Below are 27,598 nucleotides of genomic sequence, written 5' to 3'. Positions count from 1 at the left end.
GGGTAACAGGTAGATTCTTGAAAGTCTACCCTAACACAGTACAAGAACTAAATATTTGAGGAGTGAATGAAGGAACTGGTCAACCTATCCTTCAATCATCCAGCGCAGGAGGGAAAACAGGAGGCTTGAGGTGGAAGATACAGTTTTCTGTGTGTGTGTAAGGGTCAGAGGGCACGCACGTCGGAACATGGACACATCTTCAAATCTTAAACTCATCAGACAAATGATAGCAACAGTGGGCAGTGGAGCGCAGCGAAACCGATGGAAACAGCTTCAACGCTGGAGTTAGAAGACCCATGTCTGAGCTAGAGGTTTGCCAGTTAATTTTGAGTTGCGCCTTAATCTCTCCAACCCTCTGGTCCCACATTACATCTGCTCTCTGTGTGTAACTGCCAAGCAGTATAAAATGCGAATGGTTATCCCAATCTATGTACAGTTCTGTTCTCAGCGGAAGTTTAGGAGCTACGGTGGGATGTGCAGCCTGGTGGCATTTCTCAGTCACCCACTGTAAAAAGTAGTTGGTGCAATCTGTATTACAGGGAAGTCGTGGTTTATCTGAAAGGGAATTTTAAAAAATGAGTAGCCAGTACTGTTCAAACCTGGGGCAGTTTACTCTCAACCTTGTCCATCGGAGACCCTGGCAGTAAGATTGGGGGAAGGACATAGAGAGCTCATCTCCATTGCCACCCCAACGCAGGGGAGTGACAGCAGAAATGGGCAGAAAAAATAATGTACTTGAAGGCCACGGGGTCGGTGAGGTGCCTTGGAGATCACACACAGCCATTTAGGGGCAGTGTAGACTAGGCTCAGGTCCCCAAAGTTCAACGCTCTTTTCACGACTCCACCCTGTCAAATTAATGACAACAATTTTAGAGCTTATAAAGGATAACAAGGTCCAAACTGGAGGTCTTCTTACAATTGTGTGGCTGTAGCTGCCAGCCAGCGCTAGATGACCTTACTGAAAGAGAGGGCAAAATGGGGCTCGTGGCTGGAGGCCATGAGGTGTCTGGGGACCTGGCTGCTAGAAAGGGGGAGAAAGAAGCCATCGTGAAGTATGCGGGTGGGGCTGCGTCGTGGTGGCAGAGAAAGCAGGGTGAATCATGACACACGTGGATCCAGACGTGTTAAACCAAAACACAAGGGAAGAGAAGAAAGAGCAGAAGGTGAAAAACAGGTCTGGGAGAAGGTTCCCGAAGATGGGCTAGTGAGCCAGCTCCACAGAAAACACTCCATGTCACGCCAGCTCAGAGCAAGGCAGCTCTGGGCTCCACGGTGCCTTCAGGTCAAAGAGAGCAGGCAGAAAGCGACTGTGTTTTTAGAAACTTGAGACACTCAGACGCTCCACCTTGCAAGCTTTCTCAGATCATCCCCTTCCTTCTCCCCCCAGTGCGATCAGACACTTCCACCTCTGCCCGTTCTAGTCTGGTCTTTGCTTTTTCCTGCACAGGAGTTCCCACATCACTGAACCAAGAACTTCATAAAAACAAGAATTCCTTTGAGAAATGAAATGTTTCAGCTTGAGGCCCTGGGTCCCCACACTTCTAAACCACCTCCTAAAAAAGCAACATAAAGACTCAGCTGTTCTGTGTGGGGGTCCATTTCATCTTTATGATGAAGTAAAGCTTGACTGAATTATTTTTGTTTGTTTTCATCACAGAGTTAACCCCCAGCAGTTGGGTGTAATCTATCCTCCTTAAAGACTCCAGTCACTCAATCACAACAGAAAGGCCACTTTCCGTTTCTCCAGGAAAATTCCAGTGCAAATAGTATGGAAGTAAGTTGACGAAATAATTCATCCTCTCTAGTGATCATGCGCCAGTGATCCCTCAGTGAGAGTTCACTGTCACGGGCATCTTACACAACCTGCACACCTGTCATTTCAGGCACAGACGTCTACAGCAGCCATCTCTTTATCGAGATTGAAATCCACGAGTCTTCTGTACTCTAATCCACTTCACCATCCACATTGTTTAATCGAGCCCTTTACTACAAATGGTTTTAGGCTCTGATGCAAGACAGGAATTTGAAGCATGCATTCGAGTATTTCATGGTGTTAATTTCTGGTGCACACAAACATCAGCTTCACTCAACAATCCAATAATCTTGCAAAATAAGGAAAATACGCCAGAGAATGAAATGCAGCATGGAATTCTTCAGGACTGCAAGCAAAGCAGTTCTGTGATCCTGCTGCTCCTGATAAGAAAATTTATCTGCCTATTTACAGACCCTTGAAGATGTTAAAAGAAATAAAGGGAAAAAAAAGACAGAAGTGCTTTCAGATGGAGGAATCACTCTATCCTTCACATTCGAACATGTTTAGTTGGCTACTTTAAGCTCTTAAACATATCCCAAGTTAATTTCAAATGTAACACATCTGATCTGAACAAACGATGGACAGTCCTTATTGTTTTTGTTTTTTAACTGGCAGGCATCACTTGAAACAAATCCTACCTGGAAATATGGATGGTCTCTTTTTCGGGCGCCTCAGGTGAATGGGTTCCAAGTTTTTAATGTTCCTTTGAAGTCTTCCTTTAATGTCATTTCCTATGAGCAATTCAGGTGGCAGGCTACTCCGTCTGGATGATTTACAGTCATTCTGAGATGAATTTAGTTTGTTCTTCGTTCTGGAATATAAATTGCTGTCATCAACTGCCATGGTAGGAGATACATTAGATTTTCTTAACAAAAATCTGAAAAGCCAAACCCAGCGGCAGCCACCGCCGTCCCCACCCCAGATTCAGACGTTCTGGTGCTTTACCCGCACTTGTTTGGGAAGCTGAGCAAGTTGGTAGGCGTGGACTTGAACAGGTGTAGAATTACTCAGTAGCCCCTCCCTTCAACAGTTAATAGCAAGGGGGAGGAGAGATCCAAAAAAATCATTAGGTGCAGAAGACTGAGGAATGTGAACAGATGTGGCACACGGGTAATAAAAGCGGTATAATGGTTACCGTGTGAAATTGCTGTTTTATCAGTGCAACGCCGTAAAGCAAACACAACTTACTCTTTACGGATGAATATCTATGCAAGTGGCCAGTCTAATTATTATTACCAGTTCCCAAACTCGTGTAGATTTTCACAAGTTTTCGAGAAGCATTTTTACATTCCCTCCTATCTTTTTTGTTTCAAACTACACACGCAGAACAAACATCCGTCTTTATGAAATTCCTTATGTGGCAGGCAGCCAGCTGGAAGTTGGCTGGACAAGTTGATGAGAGATGGTTGGTGATGATCAGGAAGGAACCCGTGGTGGGTGTGTACCGCCGGGAACCCAGCACGGCTCCTCACCCACCCCTTCCATCCTGTGCTCTACCTGGCAGATGGCTTCTCAAAAAGTTTTAGCTGTCTGGCGGGGAAGTCAGAGGTCTAGCAAACAAGCTGTGACCGTGCAAGTGATGGTGGCCTCCACTCAGCAAATGAAAAGTAAACGTCGTTATCCTTGTGGGGATTCTGCCTTGCGCTCAACTCAAATGGTCAACTGGTTTGCTGGTCTGAGGAAAAGCTGCATTTACTAGACTCCTGCTTCACCCATCCCAGATTTTCCTTCTTTCTCTCCCAGATTTTGCATTTTTGTGTCCTTTGTTTCTTTCCCCCTCACTCTATTGATGTGGAAACGTTCTGCCCTCTTTTCTTTAACTGACTGTGCAAAAGTCAGAACGCACTCATTTATTCTCTTGTGTCCGAGGGCAGTGTCTCCTCTCCCCCGCCCCTCCTCTCTCCCTATCTCTCTGTCTCTGTCTCTCACAGACACACACACTCTCCCACCTCTCTTAAGTTCCGTCTGGTTGCATGGTGAGTCAGGAGATAAAGATGATAAGATCTGCCTTTTCTCTTCCCAGTGCCTGGGATCAGTAGATACAGAACATCGTAAAGGATTTGGGGGTTGTTTCAGAAATCACTGTTAACTCCTGTTTCCTGGATGCCCAGTAGGCTATATTAGTTGTTAGAACGGAGGGGCTGAGTCTTTTCACCTAATTTAGGGCACACTTCCACACTCCTGTAAGTTTCACTCTCTTTTCTCCTTATGCTCTTTCAGCAATAGATAGGTCTTTAAACTACAAAAGATCTTCTGAAGAGAAAAAGTGTTTTTTTAACAAGTATGTCCAGATTTGGGTTGCATTTATAACCCATAAATTTTAATTATAATCCATATTTACACACTTACATATGAGATTATTATGTTATTTCACTAATTCTGAGAAACAACTACACCCTTCCCCTCGCAGGACTTAAAACTGTTTTGCCAAGTTGGAACATACCAAAATGTCAAAACAATGAGTGGCTTGTTCAAAACTACTTTGAAAAGCCCATGAGACTTCTTGAGTCTCCCTTAGCTTAATGAAAAGACACATTTTTTTCCTGTTAAAGACTTAAAAAGTACAGCATTATTTAAAGTTTAAGGTAATGATTTAATAGGAGAAGAAAATACATTTCCATAGTGAAAATCTCAAGAACAATGCTTGAGTTTCAAATATCTAGCAGGGTAGAGCCTAGGACGCAAAATACTGGGTGCTAACAGGGAGAAATCTAGCAACAGAGAAGCAGAAAGTTGAGCATTTAGTGACTGTGTCTTTCCCAATTCATGGTATCCTCACGGGGCTAAATAAGAGTATATATGAGATGAAATGGAGTCTCTGAGGAACAGTGTTACTATCACACACAGTGTGGAACTGGTAAGCTGCATCTTCAGGCTGGCTGTGCGCACCTGGAATGCATTATAATAATAGCTGTGGTTTATTGCAAGCTTAATACCGGCCGGGTTCTGTGCTAAGCTTCTGACATGCACTATCACATTGATTCTTCCTAACCCCCCCGATGAGCACACTGAGACGTCAAATATCTAGGAATTGGGGCAGAGAAGATTTGAACTTAAGTCTGACCTGACTCCAATGCTTACACCCAAGTCCATGCTTTAAACTACATCATATTGAAGAAACAAAAACAAAAACAAAACAGACTACACCATACTGCATTATTAAATGTATATGAAATCTGTAAGAGCTTGAAAACCTTTCTCTGTTTTTCTAAAACCACTCTTGGTTTTAAGTAGATGTCCGCTGCATCACCGAATGATGGCGTGGTCGGGCTGACCTATCCGGGCCTGCCCCATGTAATCCAGCCGTCTGGAGGTCTTTCTTAAAGAATGAATGGAATGAAAGTAAGAAAAAGCAGCAGGGGATTTAGGTTTTTGCTTTAATCATAAAGTATCCATGTTGAGACTTTTCATAATTATGCCTTTTAGATAAACATATTATATTTCCCTGAGATTTGAATTATAATTGGGGAAAAAATCCTACCCTATTGCGAAGGTCCCTGTAATCTCCTGATCCTGTAAAAATGAAATGATGTAAGAGAGGACTCCAAGGTTCCTGATATGCTCAATTTAATCCCTGTCCTGCCCAACTATTCTCCACCCATTGGGAATATAAACAGATGTGAATCTACCTCATTTAATACATTTTCTTAAAGAGAAAAGTGGGAACAACTTCAATCTGCTATTATTAAAACCTTAGGGGAATGAAAAAAGGACAATTTTTATTTATTTAAAAGTAGTAGTGGGGGGATGGTATAGCTCAGTGGTAGAGCATGTGCTTAGCATGCACAAGGTCCTGGGTTCAATTCCCCAGTACCTCCATTAAAAAACAATAAATAAATAAATAAATAAATAAATAAATAAACCAAATTACCTCCCCCTACCAAAAATAAAAAATAAAAATAAAATAAAAAGTAGTAAGTAAACCTGTGAACGTGAGAAAAATAAACTTTCCTTTCAAAATATTTAAATTGTCTGAGAACGTGAATGATAATCATCCACAAAAACTCTAGCTTGGTTTGCTCTGAATGAGAATATTCAGATTGTAATGTTAAGTCTATCCTTCCTGCTTCCTAGTAACAGCTAAAAATGGAATTTCATGTTTTCTCAGGTAGTCAAAAGAAGATGATGATACTGGGCTCTGAACTAAAAAAACTCTTAAAACTTACAGCATAATTAAGTAATTACAAATATTTAATTGGAAATATATATAGTTTTCTATTCCTATATTTTTAATGACCATTACGTTTTAAAGGTTTCCATTCTCCTAAAAATCTAGAATATTAATCTTTTGAATTATTCTAATTTCTTACCCTTCAAGAAGTTGTGTATTTTTTTGTTAAATGATGTTACCATCTCATGAACATTTTATTCTGCCTGCTAGTAAGACACTGTCTCCTTTCTCTTAGAATGCTCAAATATTCCACAGAAAGACATTTCCTCACTTTGCAGCTATGATTTCCTCGTGAATTTTGATACTTTTAAAATAGCACTACTAAATTATTGGGCTTTTTGTGAGAAAGCTGCCAGTTGAGAACTGTACAATTTTATAACTGGAACCATCTTGCTCATTATCACCTTTTGAGAAATGATCCACCAAGATTTTTAGCTCTGTGAAGAGTCAGTCACCCAGTTAGCTTCCAAATCTCAGTCTGACTCTGCTGTACTGTATACTGTGCAACTACTTCTTATTTTTGAACTCTTTATTTATAAAGTCTGTAAACAGAAAGACCCATTATTCAGTGGCTTTGCCACCAGAAGAAAGTACTGTATCGAAGACGGCTATCGCCAAGTCCAGGGTTTCACTGATGCTCCTCTCCAGGAGGTCACCCGCCACCTCTTACTGCCAACACGTCTTTGCTTGGTGTTGTTAACACACCTGCAGTAGTATCTAGGGTGTGATTATAGCTGAGGAAATCTTTTCTCAGCTCCTAAAAATACAAAGGAGATTTTCAGTACTTATCTCACTGGCTCTCCATGACAATTAACCCTAATGACCAGCCTTTCCCTCTTAAAATTCTCTGTTCCCTTGGCTTCCAAGACACTATTTATTATCTCTTGTTTCTCCTCCTGTGTCTCAGGTCCCTTCTGCTCAGATTCTTCAGGGGCTCCTTAGAAGGATATTTTCTTCCCTCCTTCCCTCGCTCCTTGTCTTTGGCCAGCCCACTTACTGAGCACCTACTCTGTGTCTGACATCACTCTACGTCTAGGATCTCTGCTCTCAAGAACGTCTTCATCTGGGAAGGGAGCAGATCTATAACAAACTAGTTACTACAACACAGAGAGAACACTCTGTGCAGAGGTGGCATTAAAAAGCTACTTGGTCAACTCTTCCTGATGGAGAGGGGAATGGGAAGAGAAGGGTTTTCACGTGAGAAGGAGCGAGTTCACCAGGAAGGCAAAGGAAACCGGAGCAAAGGCACTAAGACGTGACATTGCACCAAATGTCCACAAAGTGATAAGTATAGCAGCCCGGCACCCACAAGGAGGCGTGACGTCATGCAGAAGTGCAGACATTGGGAAAATAAGATTGGGCAATCCTAGAAAATGCGGAACTGAAGGAAAAGCCTTAAGTTGGCATTATTATATATATTTCAAACACCACCACAAATTAGACACACTGAAGACATTTACTGTAAAAAAATCAGTATTAAAAAACTGTCTCCATGTGGAGAAAGGGGAACCCTCCTACACTGCTGGTGGGAATGCAGTTTGGTGCAGCCACTATGGAAAACAGTGTGGAGATTCCTCAAAAGACTAGGAATAGACTTACCATATGACCCAGGAATCCCACTCCTGGGCTTGTATCCAGAAGGAAATCTACTTCAGGATGACACCTGCACCCCAATGTTCATAGCAGCACTATTTACAATAGCCAAAACATGGAAACAACCTAAATGTCCATCAACAGGTGACTGGATAAAGAAGATGTGGTATATTTATACAATGGAATACTACTCAGCCATAAAAACCGACAACATAATGCCATTTGCAGCAACATGGATGCTCCTAGAGAATGTCATTCTAAGTGAAGTAAGCCAGAAAGAGAAAGAAAAATACCATATGAGATCACTCATATGTGGAATCTAAAAAACAAAAACAAACAAACAAACAAAAACAAAGCATAAATACAGGACAGAAATAGACTCATGGACAGAGAATACAGACTTGTGGTTACCGGGGGGGGGGGTAGAGGGTGGGAAGGGATAGACTGGGATTTCAAAATTGTAGAATAGATAAACAAGATTACACTGTATAGCACAGGGAAATATACACAAAATGTTATGATAAATCACAGAGAAAAAAATGTGACAATGAGTGTGAATATGTCCATGAATGACTGAAAAATTGTGCTGAACACTGGAATTTGACACAACACTGTAAAATGATTATGAATCAATAAAAAATGTAAAAAAAAAAACTGTCTCCAATCTATTCAAACAATTCGGTAATTCCTAACAAAATGTAAAAAGACATTTAAAAAATGTTGGCTCCAGTAAGTAACCCTTCTCCTGAGTCATCTTTATTTATTCCAGAATCTATGACACAGGGATTTGCTAAAGCAGACTCTTACACAAGTTTGCAATGGCACGCAGACTGTACCTTTTTTAAAAAAGCACTTACTGGCTTGAAATCCAACTTCATTTGCACTTGCATTCCTCCTTGTTCAACTTTGCAAGTCTCAGCAAAATGCCAGCGCAACTGCCTGGCCTTTTCTCAAATTAAGGCAGGGCTTCAGGGCACATTTTTCTGGGCTTGCTGTGAGCTCTTCGGTGAGAGGGTACAACATAAACAAACCTCCCTCCCTATACACACACCCACATGGTCTACAAAGGGAAGGACAGACAGTCCTTGTTATTCTTCGGTTTAAGGAACTGAACTGAAATTTGCATTCATAAGAGAATCAAAGCTTTTGAAGTATTTTGTCCAAATACTGTACAGTGTATCCTCAGAAATGTGGCTGCTTAAACCCAGGTTGCCAAGTGACTGCTAATAACCGAGATGGCCACAGCATTAGAGGCACTCAGCAGGTGTTCTCAGCCATGAACGCAACTTTCATCTGCGTACCAATGATGTCTAAGTCCATCCCAAACTCCTCTGTAGTGTTCTAGATCTGTGTATTCCATTACATACCAAACATTTCCCAGTGGAAACTCAGCATGTACAAAACTGGGCCCTCCAAACCTCCATTCCTGAATTTCCCACTAAAATGGCACCACCACTTACCCAGTGACTCAGCAGCTATAAATCTTGAAATCACCCAAAGGATGTCACGTTTACCCCTTAAACATCTATGTTTAAACATCTTCTGCACCTCTGCTATCACTGCCCAGGGGTAGCATTCATTATCTTTTTCCTGAGCTATTGCTTTAGACTCCCAACAGGCCTGGCTATTTCTAGTCTTAGCTCCTTAAGTGTTCCACCTTTGACATGGAATCTTGACCCTTCACATCTTAGCAAATTACCTCTGGTTAGACCATTTCCCTCTTTTAAATACTGTTAAGAATTCGATCGAACACCTCTGATGTGCTCTAGTGCAGAGAATCATAAGACTAGTTCTACCCTTGATATAAATGCTACACACCTATTAATGCAACATAAAATGACTTTAGCTTTTATAGCAGCCATATTTCTTTACTGTCTGATCATCTGACCAACCAAAACCCCCAAAGTTCAACACATGCCTTGCTGTGAGGGAGACCTCACCAATCCTGACCCTAAGATACTGACTTTCTGAAACACATCAGACGTCTTTACGTTGCCTCCATGAGATTTCATTTTGTTGGGTTTTTGGCTCTTGGATCCAGTCCTTGCTTTGTCCCATATGTTTGGGGTTTTGTTTGGGGTGAGGAGAGAGCAGAAAGGGTAGTATTTAGAAATGTCTTTTAATCATTAATCCAAAAGGTTCTTTAAGCTAGAAATCTAAATTTATAAATTTTGTATTCGGACAAACAAATAAATTGTTGTTCTCTAGGATTAAGCTATTTCGTGTTGTGGTATCTTAATATTCTGAGCTTAAAAAGGGAAGTCATTCTTGCTTCTTTCACTAATGCCTTGGGTGAATTAACTAAGTAATGGTTGATATTCTTAGGGGAAAGATGTTATATATGTATAAAATAGATAATAAATAAGAGCAAGCTGAGAAATTGTACATATTCACATAATGCTAGGTAGTGTTATTCTGGCAAATGAAGTGGTACCTTTACCATTATGACTTTTATAAAATGTATTTGATTTGAGGGTGATATTCCTGATTAAAACACTCAGCAAAATAAAAAAGAAGGGAAGTCCCTCAACCTAATAAAGGATATCTGCAAAAAACTTACAGATTTTACCATATTTAATGACTAAGACCAAGAATGAGGCAAGAATGACTACACTCACCAGTTCTCTTGAACATGTTCTAGAAGTTCTATTCAGTGAAATTGGGCAAGAAAAAGAAATAAAAGGCATCAAATTAGAAAGGATGACATGAAACTGTATTTGCAGGTGACACAAATGCCTAAGTAGAAAATCTGACAGATTCTAAATAAAGTTACAAGAACTAGTAAGTGGGTTCAGTGAGGTTGCAAGATACAAGATAAATGCACAAAATCAATTGTATTTCTATTTTAGCAATGAAAAACTGGAAAATAAAATAAAATAAACAATCTTATAAAAATATTAAGCACTTAGGGATAAATCTGACAAAAGATGCGACAGACGTATACACTGAAAACTAAAGATATATTACTCAGAGAAATTAAAGAAAATCTAAATAAATGTTTTTGTCTTCCTTCTCCCTGGTTCCTTATCCTTATCCACAAAGCATCTCCTTTGCCCCACCCTCATTTCTGGGCCTTCTTTTATGACCAGTATTTCCACCCTCAGGTGTGGAATGGAGCCACCATGTTATTTCCTCTGTCCAGGAATGAAATTCCAACTCAGAATTCCAAACGTCTGTTTCACACAAGACTTTAGAATGTGTCATGCTTGTGTACTCCCTATTAAATCTTAGCCAGCTTCAAGGAAACTTTATCAAAACTTGGAACTGTCTTCACCAGTAAAGTGGGCCTTAATTTTCCACTTCAATTCTCCCCAGCAACTCGATCCCCTCAGAAAGACCTATTTATCCTTCTTTTATTTTCTTTAAATCACTTTCTAGATAAATGTTGATTTATTTTATATCTTAGTCGGGAATCTAGGAAAGGTCCAAGTATCAGAAACCAAACTTCATATAAGCCAAACCAACATCTTTCAACCCTACCTCCACAAAATATAACTACAAATTTATATTTTTAACTCAAGTGGAAGAGCTAAGGGGCAGGATCTTAAGACAACTCTTAAAGCAGACCTATTTTTGGTTTCTTGTATCAAATTCACATGTCTCTTATTGGTCTTATAAATACTACTAGAAATCAGGATTTAAAGGAAGGCAGGGGGAGGGTATAGCTCAAGTGGTAGAGTGCATGCTTAGCATACAGAAGGTCCTGGGTTCAATCCCTGGTACCGCCTCCAAAAACAAAAATAAAACCTAATTACCTCCTCCCACCAAAAAAATAAATAAATAAAATCATTAAGGTAGGTATTTCATAGTAGCTAACCTTCAAAAAATTCCTTTTCCAGATTCTTTTTAGCTGGTTTTTAAAAAAATATCTCATTTTGATTATAAAGGAAAGACCTATTTGTTGTAGACTATTAGGAAAACACAAAAAAGTAAATAAAAGGAAGTGGAAATCAAGACAACTGCTGTCTACATTTTGGTATATTTGGTTTTAGATTCCAGGCTTTGTCCTGCCATCCACCCCCCTCCCATATTCAACCTCGGAGCCCCCCTCACCCGTGTAAAGGGTACCATGTGGCTGGGAGGGGCCGATATTTCTGGAGCCACCCAAGTAAGACCAATGAGTGAGGCTGTTGTGTCGGAAACGGAGTGGGTAGACACTGATAAACGGGGCGCACATCTCTCCCCTGCAGGGTAGTGGCTTCCCAAGGTCCAGTGGACTGTGCCTGTGGAGGACTGAAGGCCCAAACTTGCCTCATCCATTCTTTCTCAAGGGACGCTTGAACCCCTGATTTCTGTATTGAAATATCCTGATTTGTAAATGTTGGCTTCAGGTTTTTAAAAACAGTGTACAGGCCAAAGAAACCAAAATCGCGCATTAGCTGAGGCCTCCGGTTTAACCCGCCCCCTGGCCCACATGGTCGTCGTCACAGAACTTCCCGAGTCAGAGCCTTCGCGTTTTCAGACAGCAGGTTTGCGAAAGTCCTAGTGACAGAGCTGTGCCCCGGTGAGAAACAGCCAGGAAATTCTGCAAACAACTGTCCTCTCCTGGAGAGTCGCCGTGCAAGGGGCCACACTGAAGACTCCTGAATCTTGCCGCAAAGAACCAACCCCACTTAACTCTGCTTAACCGGCATTTTCCAAACTTTGTTGAACAGAGAACTTTCTTTCCCCTTATTTACTATCAAAAAACTATTAGTATCCTTCAGCCTTGGTGTTCTGCAAAACAAAAAGCCATTTTTTAAATGCATGACAGAGTCTTTACTTTTAAATGATTATCAGTACACCAAGTAATAACATGTAAATTTTTAAATTCACTTTTTTATGGCAATATTGGGGACTGATCCCAGGACCTCGCACATGCTAAGCACACACTCTACCACCGAGCTGTACCCTCAGTCCCCTAAAAGCCATTTGATGATGGCCTCTTTGGGAGTTGTGACAGGTCAAGTAAAAGAAACAAACACATTTTAAGTCCCTGCACCTTGTTTGCCGGGTCCGCTCTCCCCTACAAGGACAGACCTCAATACTATGCAGTCAATACAGAACTGACTACTTTTACCTGTGCTAAAGAAGATGGAGCAGAAAAAAGTGACTTCAAATACTTTACATCAGGCTCAGGAGTCCAATACAAGCCAAAGGAACTGTCTTTATAATGATAATTTATGCAGGCAACTAAAGAAATGAATTTTTACCTTTCCCGCACACACCAACTGTTGGAAGGGGGCAAGAGAACTCAAAATGTAACTGCATTTTTCTACAGATTGTCCCCAAAGTAGACAGAAAACAACTGAAACTCCACAGAGTTCTTCATAAATCAGTAGTTACTCTGTTATACACAAACCTGTATTTTTCTTGTTGTTGAACGAGTTTCTCCACAAAGGATCGGCTATCACACCACCTTGCTGAAATGCTATCCTATTAGGGAGGTCAGTTTTTTTCCATCTATGACTGCTTGTGGTTTCATTTCGGTCCTGACAGAGAGGTAGACATTTGACTAGTAATTTAATAAAAGCTGTTTCGTGGTTTTCCATTTTTCCACAATAATCCTTCTGAAATTCTCACTACCTTAGCTCTAGGTTTCCTGTCTTTATTTTTGTCAGGCCTTTATTTTGTATTTACTCTTGATCTGAAAGGCTGGGTATTTATAACTGATTTCTCGATTTCCTCTTTCCTACATTGAGAGAATTCTTATAGGAATGAGACATTTAAGAATTCTGGAAAATTTTAGAGTTTTGGAGAAACTGACAATGGAATTCTCAGTGTGATTCACACTTGAAAAAATGATAAAATATTTACCAACTGTTACAAAGGTTTATTTCTTTGCTATTTCAAGAGAGGAACCATAAGAAATAAAATTCTTTTTTTTTTAATTGAAGCATCATTGATTTACAATGTTGTGTTAGTTTCTGGTGTATAGCATAGTGTTTCAATTATACATAAATATATTCTTTTTCACATTCTTTATCATTATAGGTTGTTATAAGATATTGAATATAGTTCCCTGTGCTAAACAGTAGGACCTCATTGTTTATCAGAAATAAAATTCTTTAAATCACTTAATACAAGAATTTCCTGTATTGAGTTGTCACTTAGTAAGGTAACACAGTGGTCTTCAGTATCCATGGGGCATTGGTTCCAGGACCCCCAGCGGATACCAAAATCAACAGATGATCAAGTCTCTTTTGTAAAATGCAGTTGGGTGAATCCACGAATGTGGAACCTGCAAGTAAGGACGGCCAGCTGCGTATCTCGTACTATACAGACATACACATGAAGTTTCTTGTCCCTAGACAATGGCTACAATTTAACTTCCACTTTGAAATATCAAAATGACTTTAGTGAATGCTCAGATCTAAAAATCCACAGTATTTTGCACAGTTTCATACTTACTAGCGGGGAAATGAAAGACTGGGTGGACACATTAAATGCATCGTTAGGAGGAGTGGCGAGCAGGGATGTATTGAGTGACTTGACTGCACACTGAGGATGCAAGGCGTTCTCTTGTGACTTCGTGTGAGCATACCTTTTCCCCAAACCAAACAAGTTAGTTATTTGAATCTTCTCACATCCTGCAGCTGTCAAACCCTCTTCCTTGACATGGATACAAAGCTGTAATTTTCTACGTGCGCTGCTCTTTTTTTGGAGGAGGTATGTGGCTTTTGGTTTATGTTGTTTTGCCTACATTCCTTGCAGACGCTTCTTCTGATGCAGCGCTTCACAGAATATTTCTTTTACTAGTCCTTAGCAGGGAGGGGAACAGTACGTATGCACACACATGTGTGTCTATATCTCTGTCTTGACCTATATGGCTAAGCAGCTTGGGATTTTCAGACAGATATGATCAACTGAGGGATAAAATTTAATCACCTTTGTGTTCTCCTTCTCACGTACTGGCTGTGTGCTCTCCAGATACATAAAATTCTCAAATCTGTGCTACCATCTCGCAGTTGAGCTCACATCCAACTACCTACTGGACACTTCCACCTGGATATTTAAGATCACCCAAGGCTCAATATGTCCAGAACGGAAATCATCATAATCTCTAAATTGCTACCCCTCCAGCATTTTCTTGGCCACTTGAGTTTCTAACTTGGGAATCATTCTAAATCCCTCCCCTCACCACACACCGCTTAGCCAGTACTGCCAGCTCTCTCTCCTTGAATTCATCGCTTCCTCTATTCCTGTCACCCATGTCCTAATGTGGGTCTCCATTAACCCTTGCCCAGACCCTGTGATAACTTTCTTCTGCCTCCAGCACTCTGCCCTCCAACATGTCTGAACTGTAGGTGCCAGTGGCTCCATTGAAAAGGCAAACGGTGAGGTCATCCTGCTTAAATTGTCTGATGGCTCCCTGAGGTCTTTAGGTGGAAAGACAATGATGGCTCCATTTCCATCCTGGGTATCACCAAGCCTTTTCTCCATGACAGGTGCCAGTTTGCCTTGCACACTCATCTCTGCCACCTTCTTTGCACTTGCCTGTTCACCAACGCTCAGTGGCATGTAGTTAGTGCCCTGAACACTCCCCACTCCCAGGCATTTCTCAGTGCCCAATTCCTTTTGCCACCTCCTCCCTTTTCTCACCTGCCCCTCACCCCTTAATTGCCTTCACTCCCTCCCTACACCACTCCTCCTTCCTCCCCTACCCCCAATTCCCTAGGCTCCATTAAGAAACTGTTTCTGGCTTTTCCCAGCTGAGTTAGCGTCCCCTCTGTGCTGCTAGCTCACCCACATAGCTCTCTACCACCGCCCGTCCTCTGCGGCTTTCTGATTATCTGCTCAAGCATCAGTCTCGCTGGCTGGCATGTGACTCACTTCTTACTCATCTTTGCATCCCCAGTGCCTAGCGCAGTGCCTGGCAAATACTCAGTCCTCAGTGAACGTCTGCTGGGCTGTGGAGCTGAAGGTTCACCCTCCTGCCTCACTGGGGTCACTGACTCCTTGCCCTGGGTGTGTGTCTTTGTACAGAAGGCCAGGCTTCCGGAGCTAAGAGGTGGATGCCAGGGGAACTGTGTCTCCTGAGTCCTTGCAATTTCTAGAAGCCGTTTGGGGCTGCAGGAGTTCTATTTTCATCCACTTACATAAACACAGATACCTAACTAGTTGACGCCAGCAGAAAAAAGGAAGTTAGAAAAAGAAAAAATAATACTAAGAGTTCAAGACAAACTGAAATACGTAGGTAAAAGGCCAGCAGGGAAGCATAAGGTCTGAACACTTGACCCTAACCTTCTAAAGCTGATTTTCTTGATCCACAAATGACTGAAACATGACTATGAACAACTGCTTCGGTCAAGTTGCAAAAGGAGTGAGTGCAAAAAATAATCACAAAAATCTTTTTTTTTAAGTTATGCCAAAAACAGAGAGAGAGAGAAAGAGAAAGAGAAGGGAAGAGAATTCTAGTGCTAATCCATCTAATTGACATTTCATTTAGATTCTGCAATAGATTTGGGCAATGACAGCAGCACCTTTCCAAGGCAAGAGACAGGGCCGCAGGAGGGTAAGGCTTTACATACAGCAAGAGGAATGGACAGGCAGGTGGGATGTGAGGCCGTGGCTCTCCCGCCTGCCCCAGTGAACGGTGTCTCCCTGGGAACCTCAGTCCCCTTCTGGAAGCGCTCGCCTCTGAACACGCGAGGGGCAGGTGGAGGTACAAACAGGATGTCCCCCAAGGCTGACAGATGCTGTGGTTCCTTTCTATTCAATGCAACACACATTTACTGGGCTGTTTTATGTATCAGAAATGTAAGTCCAGGGGTGGGAGGTAGAAATAAAAGAATAAAAACATTCCTGAGCTGGAGGAATTTTCAATTTAATGAACCAAGGAGAACAACACTACCTGACCAGATTGTCTGGCTCCAGGGTGTGCCAGGAAAAAGAAAGAGGGAGTGCGGGGAGGAAGAGAGACGGAATTTCCATCGTATGTACTTAATGAACAACTGAAGTAGAAAAATGAATATGAGCAAAAAGCTAGTAAATATAATTTACACCAACAAATTAACCCAGTGCTGCGCAGACTGGGCTGTCTGTTCTCAAGTTCAAAGGGTTATCTACGTGCCACTCTGTGGGCAGGGTAAGATGCAGTATTTTAGAGGCAAAATGAAGAACCTTTACTTAAAATTTCATACCATTTCAGACTTGTGTAGCTTCTAACCATAAAAACTCAAATAAAGTTATAGGATATACATCTGTTTTCAGAAGGAAGAGAGTAGGCGCGAATATAATGAATTTCATTTTTAAAAAAAGTGCTCATGCAGATTGCTTTAGCTTCATTTCTGACTTATTAGTAACCAATCAATTTGGGAGTAGAGGGAAGAACTCCTGAGAACCAGCTGAACTGGTCCATGATATATAAAACATCTTGCTAATGGTCTTGACACTTGATAACAGATGTGTTTCTCACGGCACAGGGAGGGAGCCCAAGATAAGTGAGGGTCTTGTTGAGGATTTAATATGATCCCCTTCAGGAAGTGCAACTCATTCTACGTGGGACATAGTATTTGTTAAATAGAAGCAATTTCTTATTCCTTTCTCTTTCAAATTCTATATCAAACTGCAGGGAACAATTCTGGAACACAAAATTTATTATGTAGGGTAGGTCAGGAGATGGCTAGTTTTGAAAGGACTTATAGCATTGTTATCTGACCTCTCAAAGAGGCTTATGTAATACTTTGATAAAAATAAAAATCAATAAAAGATAATAATCCACAAAGCATATAATCTCCTGGGAAACAGCTGACAATACACCATATGCAGACAAACAAGGCATTACCCTAAACCTTGAGGAGTTTACCATGTAGTAAGAAATGGCTTTGGTCTGGGAGGCAGATGAGAGACTATTAAACTTGAAATCAGAAGGTCTGAATTTGATCTTAGATTCTGGCATTTATTAGCTGTGTGATCTAGGATAAGTGAGTTAACCTCTCTGAGCGTCTGTGTTATCATCGGTGAAGCAAGAATAATAGCATTAACTATTCAGGAGGTGGCTGTAGGAAAGTAAACAAGATAATTCTTGTGAAAGCCCCTGGGTACAGGGCTTGGCACAGAGTTAGCCCTTAATAAACATCAGTTGACTTGGAATTGTGAGCTGCATTGACTTTTACAGGTAATTCCAGGTGACAACAGTACAACAACCCTTATCTTCAAGCAGTGCAGGAAAAAAAAAAGGAATAAAAAATAGACTGAGCATTATTGTATATAAAATGTAAAAAACCCAGACAAAATAGGCACTTAAAGATGGAGTAAAATTATTCCCATGACAGAAGCATTCATCACTTTACATAAAGATGCCCCATCACAGGATTCCCTTGGGTTCCAGACTATTCCATGTGTGTAAAATGTGTGTGCGTATATACATATGTATGTACACATTCATCCATCTTTTTGCATCTTCATCCTCATCTAATATCTAATGTTAAATGAAAGTATTGAACTTTCATAACTCTGTGTAAGCAAAAAAGGAAGAAAAACTCATTTTTGAACCTGTGTCTCAACCACTCTGCTTTTGGCCCCATCCCACTGCACTTTCATTAATACAAGTTAAGGCCAGAAAGGAGAAAAATGGAGGGAGCCGGACTGTTTATTGACTGAGCTGCTCTGATTTCATTTCTTCTTCCCCTGTCCCACCCCCTCTGCTAAGCTGACTGGCCTTGCTCCGGGAGCTATAATTCAAGGAGACGGCAGACCTCCTAGGGGCAAGGTGGCTCTGGGGTAAAAACGCAATTAGGTCACCATGCAGGAACAATGGAGCAGGGTGGTGGGTGGGGGCGTGGTCAGACTGGAACCAGTGGGAAGAATGAGGTTCTCTCCCCTGGGAGGGCTGGTTCAGAGCCCAGTGGAAGGGATGCGAGTTCCTTTAGGACGGGTGTGGCTCCACTGGCCTGAACTCTAGTTCCAAAGCCGCCCTCTACAGGCCCTGCACTCTACCTGAATCAACAGGTTTATTTGTTTAGCCTGTGTCAACACAAACTAACCTCTGTCCCAGAGACAAAAAAACTGCTCAGAAAGCACTGAGCTGGCTGCTGTAAGCCCTGGCCGCTGGAGAGGGGTCTCCTAAGCTGTAACAGCAGACGGGTCACATTCCCACCAGAAGTGATGTCTCTTTACTTTACTCTTGTGTCTTTGACAGGGTTAGGAAGCCAAGGAAGAGTGTTGGAGTAGAAGAGAGTCAGGAAAGTTGTTTGATACTTTGGTTCTGCAAGTAGCCAGCTGCGAAACAAGCCTTTAACCTGTTTGCTTTCCTAATATGGAAAACAAAAGGTTTGAATTATATGGTTTTGACAGTTTTCCTCCAGTTTCAAAACACTTGTGTCTCTGTGGGACACGATGCAACTAAGATTGCTGTTATTAAATTGGGACAAAATAAAATAAATGAATTAAATATATTACCTAGGATGACAGAGAAATAACATAAATTAAGAATATGAAAGGGAAAGATTTTAAAGACATAGAAAACCAGAAAATAATGAGTTAGAAAACTGTAGAATTGAAGAATCTAAGAATTGACACTTTAAAATGACAATAAAAGAGTCAAACTTCTGCCAAAGGCAGATTAAGCCTGGGACAAAGTACAAATATACTGCTCTAGGAATAAATAATAACATGTACAATGAAGAACAACATATACACTCCATATTAGCAAATTCCAAAAGTCGTAAGAAATAGACAATCTTATAGAAAAGTGTTACCAAAGGGACACAAGAAGAAATTCAACCATCCCAATATGCTGATAATTATAGAAGAAATTGCAGCAATGATTAAAAATAAACCCAATTTCCCAAAAGTCACTAGTTCCAAATTATTTTATAAGCAAATGTTAAGGAACAAACATGTCCAAATTATTCAAGCCATTCTGGAGCATAAAAAAAGGTGGAAAGATTTCCAATTCATTTAATAAAATTCACATATCCTTGCTGCAAAGAGCGGAGAAATATAAAGCCCCCAAACAAAAAAGCAAGCAAAGCAAGAATCTACAGCCTGATAACACTTAGGAAAACAGATGCAGAAATCCTAATAAAATGTTGATAAATCAAGTTATAAAGAAAATTATAACAAAATGGACTATATTCCAGTAATGCAAAAATAGTTCAACATTAGAAAATTAGTTCAGAATTAATTACTTCAATCTATTATAACCTCAAAAAAGTGGAAAACACATTATCATTTCAATGGAGACTGAAAAGCACTTAATAAAATTCACTTTCTGCTAGGATTAGAATAATAAATCAATAATATGATAAGATTATAATCCAAGACCAGTCAATATCTTACATAAAATGATGAAACACTATATAGATATTCTCAGCAAAATCAGAAACTGATAGTATTAAACAATTTTATCTAGGAATTCTAACTAATGTAACAAAATAAGAAAAAGAACTAGCTGCATTATTTGCAGATTATGTGAATTTAAACTTGTAAAAATCATTATTGAAAAAGCACTGAAATTAATAATTTTAGTAAAAAAGCTCATTACAATAATATAGAAAAATGCACTGCTTTCCTATGTATTAGCAATAATTGGTTGGGATATAAATTTTCCACAAAGATCCAATCCATAACAATAAAAAGACGTGGTCTATGCCATGGCTTCTAAGATTAGTTTACTATAATTTCCAAAACTAGCTTATGTATATTGAGAGTTTGATCCCTTGATAAAATACTGTCCTAAGAGTTTTACATGCATTATCTCATTTACTCTTCATAGCAATGATATAAAGTATTTCTATGCCCATTTTATAGATGAAGAAATGGAGGCTAAGAAGTATTAAAGCTCAGACTAACAACTGGTAGATTCTGATTTCAAACTCAAAAGACAAACCTCATTATCTGAAGGTAATAAGATTATTCACCCAGAAAATATAAGAGAATCACAAAAACCTATAAAAACTATCAGAGATGGGGAAACTAGTTACACACCTATACAAAGATAAACTGACTTCCTCCCTAGTAGCAACACAAAAAAAGAAAACATGAAGAAAAAAGAAATTCTGTTTCCAACTACAGTCAGAAATACTTAAAACCTAAGACTGAACGAGACACCTGTAGATCCACAAGAAAGGAAAATACTACAAAATGTTAATGAGGGACCAAAAAGTAGAGTTAAAAAAGAGAAAACATTGCTCTTTCCAAGTTAATCTATAAATCAGGTGGATTTACAGTAAAAATATTTTTCTCAGAACTTGTCAAAATGATTCTAAAATATTCAGAGAAATCTGGATGACCCAGTATGATCAGTGATCAGCACTAACACCCCCATCCTGGCACAAACTGACAGCGCGTTTGCTGTGAAGTAATGAGGAGGACACAGCATTGCTGCTATGATACCCCTGCCAAAAAAAAAGTCTAACTTGAATTTAATCATGAAGAAACATCAAACAAACCTCAAATGAGGAGTATTTTACAACAGGATTGTAGTCTTTAAAAATATCAAGGTCACAAAAGACAAGGGATGAGAACCTCTTGTTCCAAAATAAAAGAGACTAAAAAGACAAAGCAGCTAAATGTGATGTGTGATCCTGGATTGAACCCTGGACTTGAGGGGAGGAGGAGGGGCGGGGAGGTTGGGAGGTGAGGGAGGTGGTGGTGATAGTGGTATAAATACCTATAAAGGACATTATTGGGGTGATTGACAAAATCTGAATGTGGACTTTGTCTAATTTTTCCTAATCAGATAAATGTACAATAGAAATATAAGAGAATATCCTTGATCTTAGGAAATGTGCATTGAAGGATTTCGGGTGTCTGCACTGCAGTTGTGTCTGCAACTGCTTCTCAAACAGCTAAAACTGTTTAAGAGAGAGTGTGTTTGTGTGTGTGTGTGTGTGTGTGTGTGTGTTTGGTGTACGTATACAGGGAAACAGGGAGGGAGGGAGAGAAAGAGGTAATGGTGATATGAATGGTAAAGTAAACAGAGCAAAATGTAAAGAATCGGTAAATCTGGATAAAGGGTACAGCAGAGTTCCTTGTAACATTCCTGCAACTCTTGTATAAGTCTGTAGTCATACAATGAAAAGTTACAACTACATACATATGGTATGTGTACATATATAATATATATTATGTATAATGAGTGGCTTACACTCCTAGACGTGAAAATATGTTTTAAAACTACAATAATTAAAGCAATGTGATAGCATAAGTAAACAGAAAGAGTAAAAAAACTAGAGTAGAAAGTCCAGAAGCAGATACCAGTGTTAGTAGGAATTTAGAATACGATAAAGTTGAACACTCAAATTATTAAGGAAAGTCAATCTTAAAGTAGAGAGAAATTTTCAAAGTATAGCTATGGAGAATAGGAATTATGAGGGAGAAGACTGGTAGATTTAACTATGTACATTTAAGAAAATTACGTTTAAACCCACAGAAAAGTAAGCTAAGTTCATGAACAAGTAATTTCTCAGAGATAAGTGAATAACAGCCAATAAATATATGGAAAAAGTGTCCAATCTTAGTAACAATTAAAGAAATGCAAACAACAATGAGATTTTTCATGGATCAAATTATCAAACAGAAAGAATGGTATTTTCCTTATTAGGAAGGGTGCCAACAAGAACACTCATACGCTAGAAGGCTACACAGCTTTTAATAATGATACAGACATACGTTTATTAATACAGGACGATGTTCATGGACTCCCCCTTTCTTTTGGCCAACTCACAGTTACCCATTTGTTCTCAACATAAACACCCTTCCCAGATCTCCCTGGTCATATACTCACAAGGTGTCTCACACTCAGCCTTCTTCTCACTCATCGTAACTTAATTATATCTGTAACTGTCTGACGAGGCCCCAGTTTGGGTTCCCCTGAAATCAGGGTATGAGACAAAGACTTGGGTGCAGGATGTTTATTTGGGAGATGATCCAAGGATACAGGAGTGAGGGAGTAGGGGACAGTGAGAGAGAGAAGGAGGGAAACCCAGTGAAGGATGATGGCTGAGCAGCCACGTCTGTGGGCAGCTGCTCAGTCCTGCTGAGAACCTTGTGAGGAACCAGGCAGCAGTGTCGCCAATTGTCCTCATGAAGGACAGGGCTGGAGCTTGTTCCCACTTCACCCATCGGCTCCCATCCCCACTGGTGGAAGGTTGCTTCCGGGACGTGCTCATGTGTGAGCAAAGCGAGCTTCTGAGGCATCAGGGAAAGCCTGCGGCAGATACGTGGAGCTACTGCTTGGTGTGTGCTTGACAAACAAAGGTGAGTGTGCATGGACCACCCACGGAGGCGGCCGACGGGGTGTGAGGCCGGGAACGCAGAGTGGTTCCTACAGATGTTGTCAGGAATGCAAGCTCAGAGCAGCTGTTCAGTAAATAGCTGTCCAATGAAACATCGCTTATAAAATATTATACTTTGTACGATCCTGTTTGTGACTTTGTGTACATGCACGTGCAATACATATTAGTGGATAAGATGTAAGTCAATGGACAATTTTCAAAATAGAATGAAATTATATTGCTGTTTGAGAAAGATAACTTTAATAAACACATAGAGAATAGGCTGCCCGGGCAGGGAACGCAGGTGGAGGCAGAGTTATGGTAGTGTTTATTGTCGGTTAGATGAACAGGGATTGACTTTTAGAATACGAAACTTCACAGTTACTGGAAAAATCCAGAAAAAGTCATGGAATAGAAGGAGCCTGTGTGTTTTCCAAAATAAGCTTTCAGTGTTTAGAATTATTATTATTATTTTGTTTTTCCATCTTCCAAAAATGCACTCCTGTAGGCAACTTCAGCTCATCCCAGTTACAAGTCTGGCAGTTGCATTTCCAGCAAGATTCCAGCTGGCCCCAGGTTGCACAGGATGACGTGCTAAGCTATTAAAAACAAACTGAAGGACAGGATAGCCCATTTTTTCCTTTCATCAATATAAAGGGAAGGTCTTTGGAAAGAGGAAATAGGACACAGTAAGAATGTGCATCTTTTGAAGAAAAAAGTTTGCACGCGGCAAGCAATCTTAAACCCTGGCTCTACCGTAATCTCTCAGTTTTGGAGTTCTTGCTAATCTCTTCTCCTTGAGTAAACTGCATAGCTAGGAATAAACTCATTAAATATTGTAGTGTAGTAATCTCGAACATTTCTTTGGGAACTGTGTTGGATTCGGTATGGAACTGATTTTGCATGGCACTGCTCGAAAAAAAATCCTCAGTATGCTTTTCATAGTCCTTCTGCTTTTACGACAATCCTGTTTAGACTTGGGTTACAGCTTTCTTTCAAATGTCTGCTGGTGACCCCGTACAAGGAACACCCTAGTAAAAATTAATGGTGTTCAATCTGAATTCTAAATTGCTTTGCTGCCTGTTTTCTAATGCTGGAGGCCGATTACCTTGCTCTTCAAACAGTAATCTGGTTCCTGTCATCTCACACGCTGGGAACAAACCAGCTGCCCGAGAAATGCCATTCCAAGCCAAACACGATTCAGTTCCAACACTTAAAATACTACTTAAAGCTTTACTTCAACAGCAGATGGAAATGTCCGTGTGATGTCAGTCCCAAATTTTATCATTTATATACTAGATTCTTGACCTTGCAAAAGGAAAAAGTCTTTACCCGTGGAGTGAGTGACAACTGTGGACAAGGCAGCTCCCGTCCATAAAGAGTCTAAAACGTATCCTGGAAAATATGACTTAAAAGTATGAGAATGCAGACAATCATCTGAGACTTCGCCGACCATTCACAGGACACAAAGGACAGCTCAAAGCCAGTGCGGAAGAGCTGCTGTAAGTACATGATCCATTTCAAACTGAAGCCCAGAGGCAGTAACAGAAGGTGTTGTCTGCGTGGAAAGTTAAGGTAACTGCTTTGTTTGGGGATGATCAGGGAAGTATGAATGCAAAAGACTCACCAGGAGCTGGATCCCCAAAGTGGATGTTTTGTTTTGGGAGAGAAACGTGGAAAGAAGCTTCTGGAAGTGGCAGTGGTGGACGCCGATGGGTGGAGGTGACAAAACACTTCAGGCCATTCTGACTACTGTCTTCGGCTCTTAACCGCCTGCCTACGTCTTTGTGTTCAAAGGAAGAAAATTGTGAGAATGCCTTTATTTAGCAAAGGAGTCAATATTTTTTGGTAGAACCAGATGTACCAGGACTAAAATAAGTTGGTCCAGAATAGCAAGGCGCACAACATAACAAAACCACTCGCTGCCATTAAAGTCGCCTTAATTACAGCCAGTAGCTGCTCGGTGTTAAGAAACAGGCACATTTATAGCAAAGGAAGCTGTCCCGAATTCCAAATGACGTGGTGAGTGTTGCCTATAATATCTGCTCACAAGTGTTATTTCCCATCGCCACCACCAAGAGATGTGGTAACTGTCCATTACCAAGAACAGGTTAGGTGTTGACTTGGCAGAAAGCCAACCCAACCGTGATCAGTTGGATGTAGAATTATGAGTGGAAAAGCCAATGATTCCAAGACTCGCAGTGTTTCTCAAACTTTATAAATTATTGGAAGAACTGGTAAAAATATACATTCTTCTTTCAGTAGATCTGGGGTCAAATCTGAGATAAATGATTTACTTATTCATTCTAGTTATTGATAATGTCTCCCTTCCCTCTAAAGTATAAATTCCAGGAGGACAGAGATCTCTGTTTATTTTACTCATCAGTGTATCCCAAGCACCTAGAATAATGTCTGGTCCACGTGAGACACTCAGTCATGACACATTGAACGCACAAACAGCATTACCTAAGAACCCCAGCTAAGTGGGGTGGGCGGTGATTCTGAGTTTGGGTGATTAGTCTTGCTCAAGAGACACTGCTTACTTGTTAAGACCGAGAAAAGCCTGCTTGTTGCAGAGGTGTCCTTGTTGGACAGAGGTGACTAGATGGCCAGAGGTGGCCACAGGTTCGTATATGTCATTTTCAGAGTCACTGCCTTTCACATGGGGCTCAGCCTGCCTAGAGTACCAGCCTTCACTTGTCCAACACTTAATGAGCATAAGAATGGACCTGGCATAAATTTCAGCTCACGATCTGGCTTCCTGTGACTTTAGCTGCCCCCTGGCTGTGACACAATCTGGGTTGTTCATCCCTATAGCCTTGGGCCTCCCCACCTCACCAAGTCTTCATCCAAATTCCACTCTCTCCAAAAATCCGGCACAGTTTGGCTCAAGATCTGAATTCTGTATCACTCTGGCTATTGACCTTCTAAGCTTCGGCAAAGGTTAAAGAGTCAGACACCAACCTGGCATTTAGCTCCAAGCCACAGCGCTACCCTGGGAACTCCCAAAGACTGGGAACCTTCGACCTACCACGAACGTCATAGGGGGCTGAGCAACTGCACAGGTAGCTATACGGCTCTATGTCACATCCTCGTAACTAGGGAGACAGGGCGTCTTTTCACACCAATTAAATTTCTTCTGTGTGTTTCTGTTCATTTTCTTTGCCCAGTTTTATGTTAGGCTATCTTCTTATAACTTACTGATTTATATTTTTAAAATACATTCTGGATACTAATTTTTAGTAACTTACAGCCAGTGCAAATACCTCCTTCCATTATGTAACTTATTATTTTGTTTATAGTATTTTCTGTTAAACAGACAACTTGAATTTTAATATAGTCAGATTTATCAATTATGATTGCGTTTTCTGTATGCTGTCTGTGAAATTCTTCTGTAATATATTTTGAAGGTATTTTTCTTATGTGTTGGTTAACATTTAGGTTTTTAATCCACCTAGAATTTATTTTTGTACGAATGTGTAATGAGTTAAATGTCAATCATTTGTCCTACTTGATCTATGACTGAATATCAATTATTTCCCTCGCCTGATGAGCCGCGCCAATATTGAGGACATTTATCACGTTTCTATATGGGCATGGGTTTGCTTCTGGGGTCTCTACTTTGGTCTGTTTCTATCCTTGCGTCAAAGCTCCTTTGACTAAATCAGGATGGGTTTCAAGTAAGTTTTAGTATCTGATAGGGCAAGTTTCTCCAGATGGTCTTCAAACATTTTGCTTTTTGTGCTTCTCATATGAATTTTAGAATTGGCTTATAAAATTCCATACACCCACACACCAACACAAAACCTCCTGAGAGTCTGATCTAAATTTTATTGTTTTAAAATCAATTTGGTAAAAATCAACTTTGATATTGAATTTTACCATCTAGGAATATGTGGTCTCTCTCCTTTGCTTTGCACCTTATTTTATGTTCTTCAGTAATGTTTTGTAATTTTCTCCATGAGGACGTGAATATCTTACAGATTTATTCTTGCCTTTTAGTTTTTCCTATTATTGTGAATGAGGACCACCGTCATACCCCCCAAACCCTCCCTCCTCCTCACCATTACTTAACAACGTTTGTTGTTGCTGTTGCCAGAAGGCTTTAGATGTCTGCAGGTTGACCTTGCCCGTGTCCGCCTGTATGGACTCACAGCTCACCAGAGGCTTAGCCACAGGCTGCAGGTTAACACTGTTTTCCATTGTCAGCTACTTTAGGGAAGTGCAGAAATGGGGTGTCCTCTGAGATCTGCCTGACGGGCCCTTCAGGCCAAACCTTGTGTTACTGGCTTTGGAGCCATGGCTCTCCTCCAGTGAGGCTGGGGAGGTGGGGCTCCCAGAAGGGAAGGGCATCGATCATTTTTAGGGGTCCCACTGCACCCAGATTTCCTATTAGCCTCATTTTCAGAGGCTTAAAGAGATTAGGTATCTTTCCCAAGTTGGTAAGTGGTGCTCACGCAAACCCAAGCCTCTCGACCCCAAAGCCAAAGCTCTCACTCTTCACTACACATCTCCTTCCAAATACAGCCTCCCTGGAGGAAGCCCAGCACAGGCCTCAACCGTGTGTCTGTCACAGGACTTCAACACCCAGGCCCCACGGCGGCCCCCACGTCCATCCGGAAGCCCAGGCTAGAAGCCGGGGCGTCGCAGAGCTCACGGCCCACGGTCAATCAGGAGGGCCGTCCCGGGGCTCGGCCCCTGGGAGCTCTCAGATCCACCCCCTTCTCTGTATCCCAGCATCACTCACCCCCACCCCAGTACTGCCGACAGCAGCCTCATGTCCCCCACCTCCACCTCCCCAGGCTCTCATCTCACAGC

The 27,598-nt window shown here is 40.8% G+C and overlaps 1 protein-coding gene across 3 annotated transcripts in view; it reads right to left on the bottom strand.

Moving 5' to 3' along the window:
• Positions 1-27,598, bottom strand: part of FRY (FRY microtubule binding protein) — a 364,076-nt gene that overhangs the window by 272,298 nt on the left and 64,180 nt on the right. The window contains exons 1-2 of one of the 3 annotated variants that reach the window (XM_072976089.1): positions 2,759-2,768; positions 2,452-2,624 (exon numbers count right to left, since the gene is read on the bottom strand). Coding sequence is in view for 1 of the 3 variants with exons in the window: in XM_072976086.1 (XP_072832187.1) it covers positions 2,452-2,656 (205 nt within the window). In the remaining 2 variants the exon portion in view is untranslated. The other 2 variants (XM_072976088.1, XM_072976086.1) reach the window with 2 other exon arrangements.

The sequence above is a fragment of the Vicugna pacos genome, chromosome 14, assembly GCF_048564905.1.
Source record: "Vicugna pacos chromosome 14, VicPac4, whole genome shotgun sequence".
Classification (NCBI taxonomy): domain Eukaryota; kingdom Metazoa; phylum Chordata; class Mammalia; order Artiodactyla; family Camelidae; genus Vicugna; species Vicugna pacos.
Note: the sequence above shows the minus strand (reverse complement) of the source record. Positions and strands in the feature narration are given on the sequence as shown.